The 13,628-nt window shown below is 41.3% G+C and overlaps 2 protein-coding genes across 13 annotated transcripts in view; one reads left to right on the top strand and one right to left on the bottom strand.

The window, feature by feature from the left end:
- LOC108623446 (uncharacterized) overlaps positions 1-4,313 on the bottom strand; it is a 42,392-nt gene extending 38,079 nt beyond the window's left edge. Inside the window, exon 1 of one of the 2 annotated variants that reach the window (XM_026812285.1) lies at positions 3,994-4,313. In XM_026812285.1, coding sequence (XP_026668086.1) covers positions 3,994-4,260 — 267 coding nt within the window. In that variant the 5' untranslated portion in view covers positions 4,261-4,313. The remainder of the gene's footprint in view (positions 1-3,993) is intronic. The other variant, XM_026812284.1, reaches the window with a different exon arrangement.
- Positions 1-13,628, top strand: part of tn (tripartite motif containing protein thin) — a 51,825-nt gene that overhangs the window by 23,300 nt on the left and 14,897 nt on the right. For all 11 annotated transcript variants that reach the window (XM_026812279.1, XM_018022000.2, XM_026812270.1 and 8 more), the window contains 7 exons: positions 1,546-1,727; positions 2,752-2,985; positions 6,267-6,616; positions 7,492-7,764; positions 10,027-10,348; positions 11,751-11,968; positions 13,181-13,449. In XM_026812279.1, coding sequence (XP_026668080.1) covers positions 1,548-1,727; positions 2,752-2,985; positions 6,267-6,616; positions 7,492-7,764; positions 10,027-10,348; positions 11,751-11,968; positions 13,181-13,449 — 1,846 coding nt within the window. In that variant the 5' untranslated portion in view covers positions 1,546-1,547. The remainder of the gene's footprint in view (positions 1-1,545; positions 1,728-2,751; positions 2,986-6,266; positions 6,617-7,491; positions 7,765-10,026; positions 10,349-11,750; positions 11,969-13,180; positions 13,450-13,628) is intronic.

The following is a 13,628-nucleotide window of genomic DNA, read 5'->3' as shown; positions in this document are numbered from 1 at the left end:
GTGTAATTCTCGTGATTAAGTTGGTATGAAAATGATTAAATCTCGATACACCGAGGCTTTAGAATTACCATTCTAGTTAACTTGGCGATCCAGAAAGTTACTAATACGATACAACCTAGCCGCCTGTTGCACCCGAGAATTCGGTTTAAGATCAACAAGTGGTTCGCCTAAGAGTAACAATGCTTTCTAATGTAGTCGCTTGTTACCGGTGCGACGAGTTCTACGGCTTATTGGTCCTTGGCACGGCCTTCGGGCATAGCTACGTTATCCCGACGTCGACGTTGCGAAAATCGAAATGAATTTGGCTCTGACCGTGGCTACGTGCCGGCTACGAAAGAACGCTTGAAAATAATCTTCCGCTCCCCGGTTCCGTGCGCGTGTTGTCGGATTTTAAATTTAACCCACCCGCGTTTCATCGATGTCTTTCAAGATTCAATTGGGAAGACTAACCAGAGACGTGGAACAAAAATTATTGCCGGTTTTTCCGCTCGTTTTAAAAATGATAAACGGCGTTGATTTATTAATTATCTGGTCACCGGCTTCGTTAAATAAGATTTAACGCTTGTTCGGTGCGTTACAGTAAAAAATAACTTCGAACTTCAACATGAGCCTAAAAATCTGTTCGTTATATTATCTTAAATTAACACACCTAACTAGATAAAAATATTTAAGCGTGCTAAACATTCGCATATGTGAAATAATTTCGTATCCGTGCTGCCAAATTTTCCATTTAGATTCTACATTTACCGCCAATTAGTAACAGTAAATTGATATTGCTAGATTAATCGCGATCTGCCGTTCAAACGAGCCTGAATTTCAAGCACATGTTTTCCAAGCTTGCGCATCTTTTCTCGCAATCTCCATGCTCGTTGGATCTCAACGGCAAAATATTACTTGGGGACGTGATATCTACGTACGACACGATGAATAACGAGTTGGCACAATAGAGATCTCGAATTGCAACAGGCTACAGATCGTACGCCTAGACTATTTATTAACTATGACGAGGATGACTCCGTACTTTATGCACTGACGCAAAGCTATCGGATGGTTTACAAGAAATCGGTGAATCCCGTGATGTGTCTCGTTTAATATAGGCACTTATACATCAACGAACTTATCACATGTTCCGTACTTTCGCGTACTCAAACGAATCTACCAATAAATTCTGATTCAGATTTTCAATTATTTTTACACCAACGCAGTTTAGATGAATAATAATCAGACAGTGGATTTTGTGCATTTATAAAAAATTGTATCGTCATTGAATATAAAGAATGTTTGGCATATTCATAAATATACAAAATATTAAAAGATGAGTGCCTATTACAATTTTTACATGATAAATGAAATATCTATTTAGAACACAGTTTTTTAACGAATCCTTTATTTTGCATAAAAGTTTTCGCAGTCTAATAATAATTTTGTGAAACGTAAATATACGTATCATGGTTAATTATTATTTTAAAAGATTACTTCCTTTTTATTTTATCGTAGACTCTTCAATAACAAGAAATAATAAAAGCTGCATGTTATGTATTTCAGGCATGGAGCAGTTCGAGCAACTGCTAACGTGCGCGATATGCTTGGACCGATACAGGAACCCGAAGCTATTGCCATGCCAGCACAGCTTCTGCATGGAACCGTGCATGGACGGGCTGGTTGACTACGTGCGCCGACAAGTGAAATGTCCAGAATGCCGGGCGGAACATCGTATACCGTACCAGGTGGGCAATGAATCGTTTTAAAAGAAAAAACGGAGAAGAACGAGGGAGGAACGTTAACGGGGAAACTTTCCGACGATTACGCGGGAATGCCGCGAATATTGGACTCGGTGGCACCGCGAACTTTCCACGCACTTACAAAGTTATTACTTCTTTGAGAGCGTTTCCTGCAATCGAAACCCCCCGAAACGTCCGCGAGTTTTGTCATTTCCGACAAGTTAACAGAAGAACAAGAGCAATTGTAAAACGGTTGTTACGCTTCCCTCGAACCTTTTGAGAACGTTTTCACTGATACAGAAGAGTTCGATCGTTTTCCCGAATTAAAATTTGTTTTCACGACGTCAAACGAACCGTCGTTTGACGTCAATGGCGGATTGAAAAATATGTTCGAGTAAGCCCGTTCGGCCGCGATGCCACGCAGACAATGCGACCGTATACACTACACAGACGTACATATACACGCGAAATTAAATATACCCGAATAGAAGGTTCCGCTTAACCAAGTATAATGCGTGGGCCTCATCTTTATTCAACGATGAATATATGTACACTGACGGAGGGATCCCTCATGAAATTGGATGAAGTTCCGCGTTTCATAGTGACACCTCTCGCGAATACCCGTTTGTCTTACTTTCTCTCCACCCTAAAAGCGTAACCGTTCAACGTCAAACGTAACTCGGTTGCCCTTAATTAAAAGCGACTGTGCGGCTGAATGCGAACGACAAACGAGATTAAACCGGTAATAAAACAATGACCGAACGGATAAAATGGAAAAAAAAGTATACGTAGAGAAGGAGCGAACAGAGGACGTGGAAGAGGAGAATAAAACGAAGGGACACGACTAAAGACGATTTCCTTATGAAATTCAATTTCGGGTAAAAGCCGCGTACGAGCCCCGCAATCAAAGCCCTTCTTCTTCTGTTTCGGATTTCTTTCATTTTCATTCCCGGCGCCAGTACCGGTGGCTATTCAATTGGTGGTTACGCGGAGTGGTTCCCGGCTCTAACCACTGTCGTGTTATCGCCAGGGTGTGCAAGCGTTCCCGACCAACGTGACGCTGCAACGGTTCCTGGAATTGCACATCGAGATCACCGGGGAATTGCCGGATCCGACCAGCGGCCAGACCATGGAACGATGCGGCGTTTGTTCGGAGAAAAGTTATTGCTCCCTCTGTGTCCACTGTGAGAAGAAGTGTTGCCCCGAGTGCAAGGATGCTCACATGGACATCCTCAGGCGTGAAATCGTGCGCATCAATTCCCAGGTGAGTCGTGATGAGCGCGCACAAATATTTTCGCAAACGCGTTACAACAACGTGAAACTATGGTATGTATATCGTCTTTAGAATCTTCTCCAGATAAAAACAAATCCAGTGTTTAAAAACAGATTTTAGGAATAGTATAGAATAATCTTAGAATACATCTAAAGTAAATTATTCAATTATTTAGAAATATGTCAAATAACTATTTAATTCTTGGAAGAAAAATAGAAGTTTGAAGAAAATTACATTCCATTATATATACACGAAGCTAATACAACTGATTGAGAGACTTTGTCTTCGAAGGAATGAACATAGGAAAGGAAACAATTTCACAGTCGAATACCCCCGAACCCTTTACTCGCGTCCTTTGGTTCTAACTAGTTTCCCAATCCCGCTTTCCTGACAATTAAAAAGTCCCGGCGATTAACCGAATCGGCTATTGAACTAGAACGAATCGCGGTTCAATATCGGGGAAGATTAAAACCCATGTCCATAAAATGAATTCATCGTGAATTCGTTCCTGATTACGAATTCCGTGAGACGGGAACGAAGTTACTCCTTCCTCGGAATCGACGTAAATCGAACACTGATTTGTGCATATAAAATACTTCTTTCAAACACGACATTTTTATGTAGTTTTATAAAATATCATATATAAATTTCATTTAAATACTTTATCAATCTAAAATCTATTTTTGAATGTTACGTTCCGCTGCTAATTTCAATGATTTATAATGACAGATTTTGAATCCGAAAATTCAAGCTTGAGGAACTAACGATAAGCGATCTTTCATATGCACCTAACGAATTAAGCTTTCAAATTATGATGAAATTCTCAAACATTATGACTGTAATTGATTATACGACTCGAAATTAGGTCGGTACATCACTGCCATTATGTGGAATCATGAGTTTTATTGCTAGAGATTTAAAAGACAGCTCGTCTGTTTAATTGCAATTCTTATGTTATCAATCACGACTATAACAGGAACGTATTGAGTGTATAGTTACCTTGATTGGTTGTTGTACATTTTCGGCAAACTCTCCGGCCACGTTGCCAGGGGGTTGATAAAAGCAAACCACGTAGATTTTGCCTATATCGTCCTCGGCTTTTCCGACGCCTAACTGTTTCGAATCTTTCCATACCAACTGAGTGAAGTGGCGCACGCCTTCCAAACTCCTTGGATCTTTTTCACCGTACTTGAAGTACTTACCCTCGTGATACCTAGATATCGTACCAAAATTATCATACATATTACTTTTCCGCATTACATGCATCTTTTATATTTTCTGTTCAATGTTTATATAAAATCTGTAGGTTGCACATATGTGTTGAAATAACTTCTTTTACCGTAGAGGCAAAATATTTCATAATGGATGGAGTCAGGAACGCTGTACGCGATCGCGTTTAATTAAAATTTTCGAAAGCTCACCAAGCTTGTAATGGCTCCCTCGGCTGAAAATCGTCGAGTGCAGCCCTCAAAGAGCTCACGTATATGTTCTCGCCATACCCCGGGTCCGATTTGTACTCGATAACGCCATTCTTCGCTAATCTCTCCGCCCATTCTTGCGCAGCTTTACTTAACTTTGAAAGAATTTTACACGTTAATGAGGATTCTCACTTTAGCGCACGATATTCTATTCTATTCCATTCGTGATACGTCTTATCAAAATTTCCCATGGTATTAGATTGATAATTTTAATTAAATTTACATAATCTCATTATCCATGCAGTTCACCACGATGAAAATATTTTTCTTTATACGTATACTGATTCTTTAACCGTTTGAGTCTGAGCGCTCTTCAGATTTTGTGTCGAAAAATCCCAGTACTCATTTAGGGAAAGCGCGATTGCGCTGGTTGGGATTTTTCGACAGTGTTTTTCCAATACCCGTTGGGACTCAAACGGTTAATATATTGTAAATGGCTTGGATTACTTTTCTATAGTGCTTCGCAAACTCTAGGAGAGTGCTTGTGCTCTCAAATTAATCTCAAATATGCAACGAGAGAAATTCTTATTAAAAGTAGACATAAAAGAATGAAATCTGTAAATACCTCGTCATCGATCGTTAGTGGGGGAGAATCGTGAGTGGCTCGGTACTCATTATGCAATGTCAGGAAGTCTTCCTCGAAACTCGTAGACGAGTTCCTGTAACAGGAACGGTAGAGAAAATGTTACGAATTATCGTACTGTAACAAGTCCTCCTAATTGGCTCATGTCGCTCACTCCATCTTCGATTTCCAACGTTCTCAGGAACCGGATAACATATTCCTGATTTAAACCATCGCTCGAAACCGCGTTGAAAATGCAGTGGTCATTCTCGGAGGCATTTTTTGGATTTGAATGAGAAATTCATGAATCGGGACTACATGATTGAGGTTGAAGCCGGTGGTTCAGGTTACGTGTTCACCTAATGGGGCGAACAATCGCGAAACTGTTCCGCGTTTCTACTTTGACGATATCGATCGTGAATTGCAACATTGTTCATTGGAATAACGCCCGCTTTAATGAAATCGTTCATGGTTTTTCGACGGCGAATAACGCTGGGATCGGGTCCGATTCTACTCGAAGCGATCTGCCTTGAAATTTTATACAGATCCGGAAGCAATGAAAGCAAGCTGCGTATCAAACGACTCGGTACGAATATCACGGATTCAGGTCAATTCGACCGCGAGTACGTGCAACTACATACGTACATGCATGTAACAATCCAAAAATAACTGACCACCGGTGTGTACGTATCTATCCGCCCCTAATGCGTTCAAAACAACCGTCTCGAAACTCGGCATCGAGCGCACCCCTGCTTTACTATTTTGTGGGAAAAGTTAAAACAACTTTCAAAATGTACGGACTTAATTAGCGTGCAGTAATGTCGGAGCAAGCATTCGTTAAATTTTCGTATTAAAGAAAAAGATAGCGCAAGAACAGAACTGTACATTGTCATAAAATTCTATTTTCTCGGTGTGCCAAAAATTTATTTTATTAAATATTACATTCGCGGGCATTGATTATTGAACAATGTTTGTAAGTGCATTTTTTGTAATACTTATGACGATATAAAAAGAAGAAACGAATTATTATTTTAAAGAAGACAGTGGTTTAAACTCAGAGAATAATGTACATACATTGTTTAGACGTACGATTTGAAAGACTGTATAAAGGCGATGATGGATAGCACTCAATGATAATAGCAGTAGTTCGAGTGTGAAAAGAAAGTTTGAAGCGAATCGGGTGTGTTCGCCAAGCGATTACGATCGATATTCAATCATAATCCTCTTTGCAGATTCGCAGAGGGCTGCACAGGTTGCAGGACGCGCTGGCTTTGGTGGAGAAAAACACGTTGGGTCTGCAAACAAACTGCGCCTCGGTCGCGGAAGAGGTGGACGAGATTTATCGGAGGCTGAGCAAGGCTTTGAAAGACCGTACGGAACATCTGCGTAACGAGGTCGATCGATACCTCGGCACCGAACTCAGAGGCCTGATTCAACTCAAAGAGAATCTCGAATTGGAAATCGCAAATATCCAGAGCAACTGCGATTTGGCGGAGGCTCACATCAATGAGAACGTGCCATGGGACGATTCGGAGCTCCTCGACACAAAAGAGCTCTTCCTACGTACGGTGGAATTCATCAGGTCTGTAACTCATAATCCGAATTTTCTTTCATTCCTGAAATTTGTCGAACAACCGATCAACGTTTGCAATAAAAAAAATTATTTTGTGGCGGGACACTGTCCTCTGTTCTGATTTCCATCGTTCTTATATGGAAATATGAATCTTTAAGTTAATGGCCATTCGATAGCAACAAAAAATTATTTACTGAAACGATGAAATTTTTTTAAACATCTTTCAGTATTATGATTAAAATTAATGAGTAGTACTGAAACTTTTATGTACCAATATGATATAAAAGTTTTGGAATTCGATTCCTATCTTTCTTGGGCAAGATTAAGATCTATAGTACATCTGGTGTTCCCTAGAAAATTCATTGACTCGGACTCCTAAGGGAATAACGATTCCCATGAAATATAAAGTTGCCTCGAATTTAATCCCTGGAAAGGCAATTTTATCAGTATTTCGATCTCCGTTATTCCTTCTTTCATCGAACTTGACATCAAAGTGGATGGTGATTTTTTTCAATTATTATTAGTGGTATTAGCAAATTGAAAACCATAGGAAAATAGTTGTGAAAAATGTGTAATTATTTAATTAAAGAATATAAATTCCCGTATGATTATAAATGAAAATATAAAAGTTCGCGTGCTTCGAGATAATATTAAAGATATGGCGATATTTGCAACCAGTAAGATCAAAAGTCATTCAGTGGCGAACTTCTTTGGTAATATCGTGGCAGTACTAATCCAAAAAGAATGCTCTTGAAACTTGCATCGTTAAACAAAAGTTTCGCCCTCGCAGAACCTGTAGGTGACCGTAACGACGTAACTTCTTTGCAAACAAAAAGGAGGAAAAGTAAAGACCGGGTTGATCGGTAATTTACAATTACCTACAGAAACTTCGAGTACGAGGCCGGAGACTACAGTCGGCGAGTGCGTTTTGTGATGGCACACGACCCGAACCAGCTGGTCCTCCACGTAGCCGGTTACGGCGAGCTGAACATTAAGCCGGAGACCGGAAGCGGAGGACTCCTGGGAAGCTCCAGCAGTCTAGCGCCGCCCGGTGGTTCGCCGGGCCTGATGAGAAGCAAAAGCGACCATCGTCTAGCCTCGCAGTATCGCCAAGACGAAGACCGGCTCACGAGGAATCGATACGTGCCAGAATACGAGTAACTATTACTTCTTTCGTTTCTCCCTTTTTCAATTATGCATTCCTCTAAAGTATTTGAAATTAATTCATTTGTCACCAGAGAAAGTTGGAATAGTATGTAATTCAATTTCATCAATAATTACCTGTGCATTGAAATTTGACATAAGAGAACTTTTTTAATCATTTATTAAAATATTATAATTCTTCATTTACTTATTCACACTCTCAGAACATTTCATTCGATTACACGTTTTATGATGTGTAATAAATTATGGTGCAATATGTAGTAAGACTTATGATATATCGAAATGCAAAGAAACACCGGATAGACGGCGAACACTGATGAGAGAGTGTAAACTCAAGAAAAATGACTAAAAGAAAATGAAAGTAAGCGGTTCGTTGTTAACTAGCTGACCGGTAAAAACGTGTTTGACCGTGGACGTAGATTACTTTGGAGCATTGCCAAACGGCGTCCGTGGTAGGCATATATTTTTCAGGATGTCCCACATCCTATCTATTCTAGCGAATGTTATAAATACACGCGACCCCCCCTTGGCTTTATCTTTTTCCTGGGTCGGACTGACGAGAACAATTTCCTCGAGGCGAAATAAGTATGCTAGAGTTTAATTACCGATGGTTCCGCGTAGCACGCATCTCGCGCACCGGCCCATTTTGTTAAGTCACCTCGCTAAAATGTAAATGGAAAAACTTTTGATGTGTAAGAGGATAATGAGGGAACCAGTATTTCATTAACTGAGTGCGAAAACTGAGGTAACACCGCCGTGTTTTCGAAGGCGCGATTTTCCTTCTTTCCATATAGGATTGCTTGTTCTCGTTCCATTCCCTAAGATATTGTATTCTCTCAAGGTATTTCTAATCCTTTTCAGTCTTGCTTTGTTTCATTATTTCCTTTCTCTTATTTCCGTTTACTTATATTATACCTTAGATTCGTTTATCTTTACATCGGTGCAACATGCAAGAGATAAAGAGTACCGGTAGGAATATTTGTACTAATTAGATTTTCCAGCTGATAATCAAACGTGATTATACGAAACGGTAGAATGCAAATTCTTCCAATTCCGAACTAATTTCAAGAAACAACAGGATTCCGCTCGATTTTAAAAGGGCGTTAAAAATCGGGATTCGATTTACCGATTCAGTGAACTGACAAAAGAATAACTGTAACCGGAATCTCCCGTCCTCTTGGACGCGACGTTACTTAATTCTCTGCCCGAGTTTCTTTGCATAATTTTAGCTAGGTTAAATGAAACTCACGTCCCACATTTTTAACGCGGAGTATAAATGGTTTTTACTGTTGGCGAATTTGAACGAGATCAATTACTACCGTTTCGCCGGTGCACGTTCGTTCCCTTGCAGATTTTCTCTCATTGTACAAAGCCATCCTCGTGTCCGTAAAGCGATAATTAAGCAACACTCGGATAAACCCGATGAATCTATTGCTGTGCACTGCCTTGAAAGGCAGATAACCCAGTTTCCGGAAAATCACGCGGAGCAAAACGTACCGTTTTCATTCGGAGCGGAATCCCATTAAAAGAAATTAATCGACGAAAGTGGAAATCGTTATCCCTTCGACGCTTGGAGCTGAACGAAAATTGCTCCAAACGAGGAACACAATTTCTCTTATCTCTCCGATATACAAATTCCAGTTAGATTGTTATCCTCTCGCTTCTCAAATTATTTTACGTTCAACGTTAAAGGACGCCGAATTGAAAAGCACATGACATATCGTTTTATTATAATCACATCGAGAGAAAATAACGAAAGCAACGTTTTATTTAATTTCAATCTACAATTACCTAGAGAGGGGGGGGGGGATTAAAATGTATACTTAGACAACGGTGATTCCTGTGACAAAACGCGTTTAATTCGAGATCACTAGGATCGATGATTGATCGCCGTACAGAAGTACGCGCTTTATTGTCCTCCGAGATTACCTCTCGATTCAAGTGTACGTTCCGCTAATAAGGTTTCCCAGTCACCGGAGAGAATGGCATTGTCCCTAACACATATAGGATCAATTGTAACTCTCCTGGTTAATGTATTTAATCACATCTACCGGGAAAAATGAAAAAGCAGTATCATGATTGAATAATACGAATCTTATTACCGTCGCTTAAAATATGAAAAGGGTAGTTCTCATATCTGTAACGAGTGGATGCAGAGGAAAAAGAACATTTTAATTCGCGCTTTTTCACATCTGAAATATTTAAGTAAAATTTAAGTAAAAAAATCATAATTAGAAAAGAAATTTTTGTAACAGGTACGACGCGCCCGAATATGAAGTACCGAGGAACAAGTCGAGGTACAGGAGTCGATTCATGCGTCACAGGGACGGTGACGACTCCGACGGGGACTCGAGGTCGACGGTCAGGTTCACGTCGGCATCGCAGGAGCCCTCGGGACTTCGCGAACGTGTCCTGGACACGGAAGACGCGGCGCGCGGTCCGCTCTCCGGGATTTTTCGTCTCACCGACTCGCCGCGCGTCATGAAGAAGCTTCAAGACTATGAGAGAGTCGGGAAAAGGAAAAAAGAAGAGCCGGCACAGCATCCCGCTCCGCAACCCCAGCCAGCAAAGCCTCAGGTTACTTGATTCATATTTTCACTCCCACATTTTCACGATCTCAACTTATTATCACGGCATTATTGAATTTGATATTGAGAAAAGTGAACACCGACTGTTCCAGTCTAAGAACGCGATTTAATTCCGATACTATTTTCACGTAGTTTATTCAAGAAGAGAAGGAACGTTGTTTGTAATTACAATTTGTTGCGCGGGAATCGTGGAATTTAATTTAAAAATGCGTGCTCCTGTTTGCCTGATGCTGCTGGCTTTGTTCAATTTTAACAGTAGTTATCGATTTTCCAGCCCGCGCCAGTTCCCACCGCACGATACATTCTCCGCGCTCTCACATGGAGATTCTTCTTTTTTTTTTATAGAGCACACCCATTAAATGAAATTGTTGCGTGTATAATTGTACCACCGGCATTCGCGTTCATCGAACGAACGAACGGTTTTCATCACCGATCCGAACCGTAATTTCCTTTCGCGACAAAAGCGATCGCCACTCATTAAAGTGCACACGCGGTTGTTTATAAATTGAAACGTTTCGTTTACTTTTTACACCGGCGATATTTATTTTTGACAGTGACACCGACAGCGCACACAATTTCGCGCAAGGATTCCCTTGTAATGGCAGGCGAAAATGCGGCCACGGGTTAGTGTGAGAGGCTGCGGACGAGCAAAGGCACGGCGAAAGTAGCCTCGGTATCTCGCGTTACAGTATCGTCTGGATTCAACGGGCGCTTAAATATTTAATTGGTCAAACGTATGCGCGCCAGCCGTAGAACGTAGGGAACAAGTTATTGCCCCTTCTGCGGGCACACGTAAGGGGAATAAATCTCGACGAATGTAAAAATAATTCAATATCTCGACACAGTGGAAAAACAACGGCGCGCCGCAATATGAAATATGCACGGTTCGATCTCCGCTTATGAATATGTAGATGACTCGGCACAGGACTAGATTAAATTTACTTTTGTAGTCAGCGGTTATATGCAATTTTTGTTCGAAATTCTATTATAATACAAAATGGAACTTGTGAAATACACGAATATATATTTTGCTCATTAAGAGAAAACTATCCGCCTCTTTTGTTTCGTGTTCGTCTGCGAAAAACTCTCTCTCTCTCTCTCTCTCTCTCTCTCTCTCTCTCTCTCTCTCTCCACAGCGTTCCATGCATCTGTTCGCTCGCTATCGCACTTACGTGCAACCAGGCTAGCATAATAATCGCATCGCGCGCATATTAACCGCACACGTACACAGTGGGCGTATGCTCAGGAGAATGATGCCTCGTTTACAAGCACCTAATCAGTGGGTTCCTATCCGCGGGCGACGTTTCGCCGCGATTCATTCAGAATTTTTCGTCGACGTTTTATCAGTCAACAATATCCTGCTTAGAAAGACAATTCTGTTTATCGCGTAGGTGCAAGTGAGGAAATTACCGACGGCGATGGCCAGGCAGACCAGCGACGACGACGAGATTTCCAGGATCAAAAAGCAGAACAAAACGGCCGTGCCCGTGACTGAAACGGTGGAGGAACGACAACCGACCACAACGCCCGCCTCTGCGCATCCACCCCCAAGGGAACCACCTCCAGAACGAGAACCCGAGGAACCTGCACGAAGGCCGATGCCTGCGAGGTGAGTTTCATGTTTCATGAACAGACTGCCGATTCTTATGCAAAATAGAACAGTTACAAAATCTATTCAAAAAATGAAGCCTAGATAAGCATTTGCTCTACTCTTCAAAAAGAACGATACAATTTTATATCCTCGAACATTATTATAATATGTAATAATTAAATTATTAACTCTAGTATGAAAACCTAAAAACGACAGAATTTCTTAGTTAACGTAATATTTGAAATAACATCTCGTCCATGCCTGCTTCTGATTTTGATTAATTAATCGATCCTTGATTTTATTACGTACGGTGATCTTCCTGTGACAAATTACACGGCTGTAACTGATGGCGAAATAGAGAGTACAGTGTAATACGGTATAGCCTGGCCGTATTCGATCGTGGTTCTAGTAGTAGAGCCATAACATAGCCGGACAGGCTGATTTATGTCCGTTCAGTAGAAACGGATCGTTTCGATTGAATGCTCCAAGTTCCGGGGATGCGTTCAATTTCACTGCCGACACTCATCCAGCACTATTATCTACATTCTAATTGTTCGAACACGGCGCCACCGTGAAAGCAGAAAAATTTCATCGGAAAACCGTAACCCCTTTTATCGTACTCATTAATAGTAGAAAACGTAATGGTTCGGAAACGATTCGACCCAAAAGACTCAAGACAGCCACTCCTTTAGTGGTTAGAAGCAAACTTTTTTCCCTCGCCATTTAAACTCGCACAATTCAAAAATGGTTCACGCGTTCGTTCATTTCAATTATCCCCTGAATTCTCGATTCGTGACGTTGTCAGCTATTTTAACGAGCCAGAAGATTCTAATACCACCCAGCTGCAATTTAAAAGTATGCCGCGTTTTTCTCTATTTCGGATGAGTCGGTAGTTTTCGTCGAAATTAACGAACTGCTCTTCATCTAGAAAAGTGTACATACGTGTCCGATGCTAACGCGATGCCGAATTCGAACAATGCTACGCCTTCCACTCATTCCACAACTCCCAACTAGCAACCGGAAGACCGCAAAAGTCAGGTTTGCACCGGAATGCGTGTTATGAATCGCCCCGTCCCTGAGAAAATAGATCATTAGTTACGCGAGGACGAACAGAGAAGAGCAACAATGTAAACTAATATCACCGACGCGAGTTGCGGTGTCGGAATGTCTGCTGCGCCACCGAGTTTACCGAATCGAGGAAGTCGTTAATTGAAATATCGTTGCTCGCAGGCGAACTTCGACGGATACTCATGCCCCTGCGACGAGAAGCGCTTCATCAGACTCGAGCACCGGCTCCGAAAGCTCGACGGGATCAGGAATCCGCAGTACCGGTGCGCCATTCACCACCGAGGAAATGAAGCAGAAATACTTGTCGAGGGCACCGGCGTCGAACGCAGCATCCGCGGTCTCGTCGCCACCCGCCAGCACGCCACCGGCGTCTGCTAAAGACAACGCCAGCCCCGCTTCGAAGCCCTTTCAGAGCCGTTTTTTAGGCGCAGGTGAATATCGAAACGCTAACGACTTCGTCATTCATATAAATAAACAAAAGCCGGGGATTACAATAAAGCCAGCCAAGTACATAAAACATACGAATATCAATCTCACGTCTTACATAATTTTAAAATTGATAAAGAACCTATAATAATTTTACAATACTTCATAAAATTGAAACTCCTAC

Source organism: Ceratina calcarata, unplaced genomic scaffold, assembly GCF_001652005.2.
Source record: "Ceratina calcarata isolate Rehan_Ccalc_2016 unplaced genomic scaffold, ASM165200v1 scaffold27, whole genome shotgun sequence".
NCBI classification, from domain to species: Eukaryota; Metazoa; Arthropoda; class Insecta; order Hymenoptera; family Apidae; genus Ceratina; species Ceratina calcarata.
This window is presented reverse-complemented; position numbering and strand designations above follow the sequence as displayed.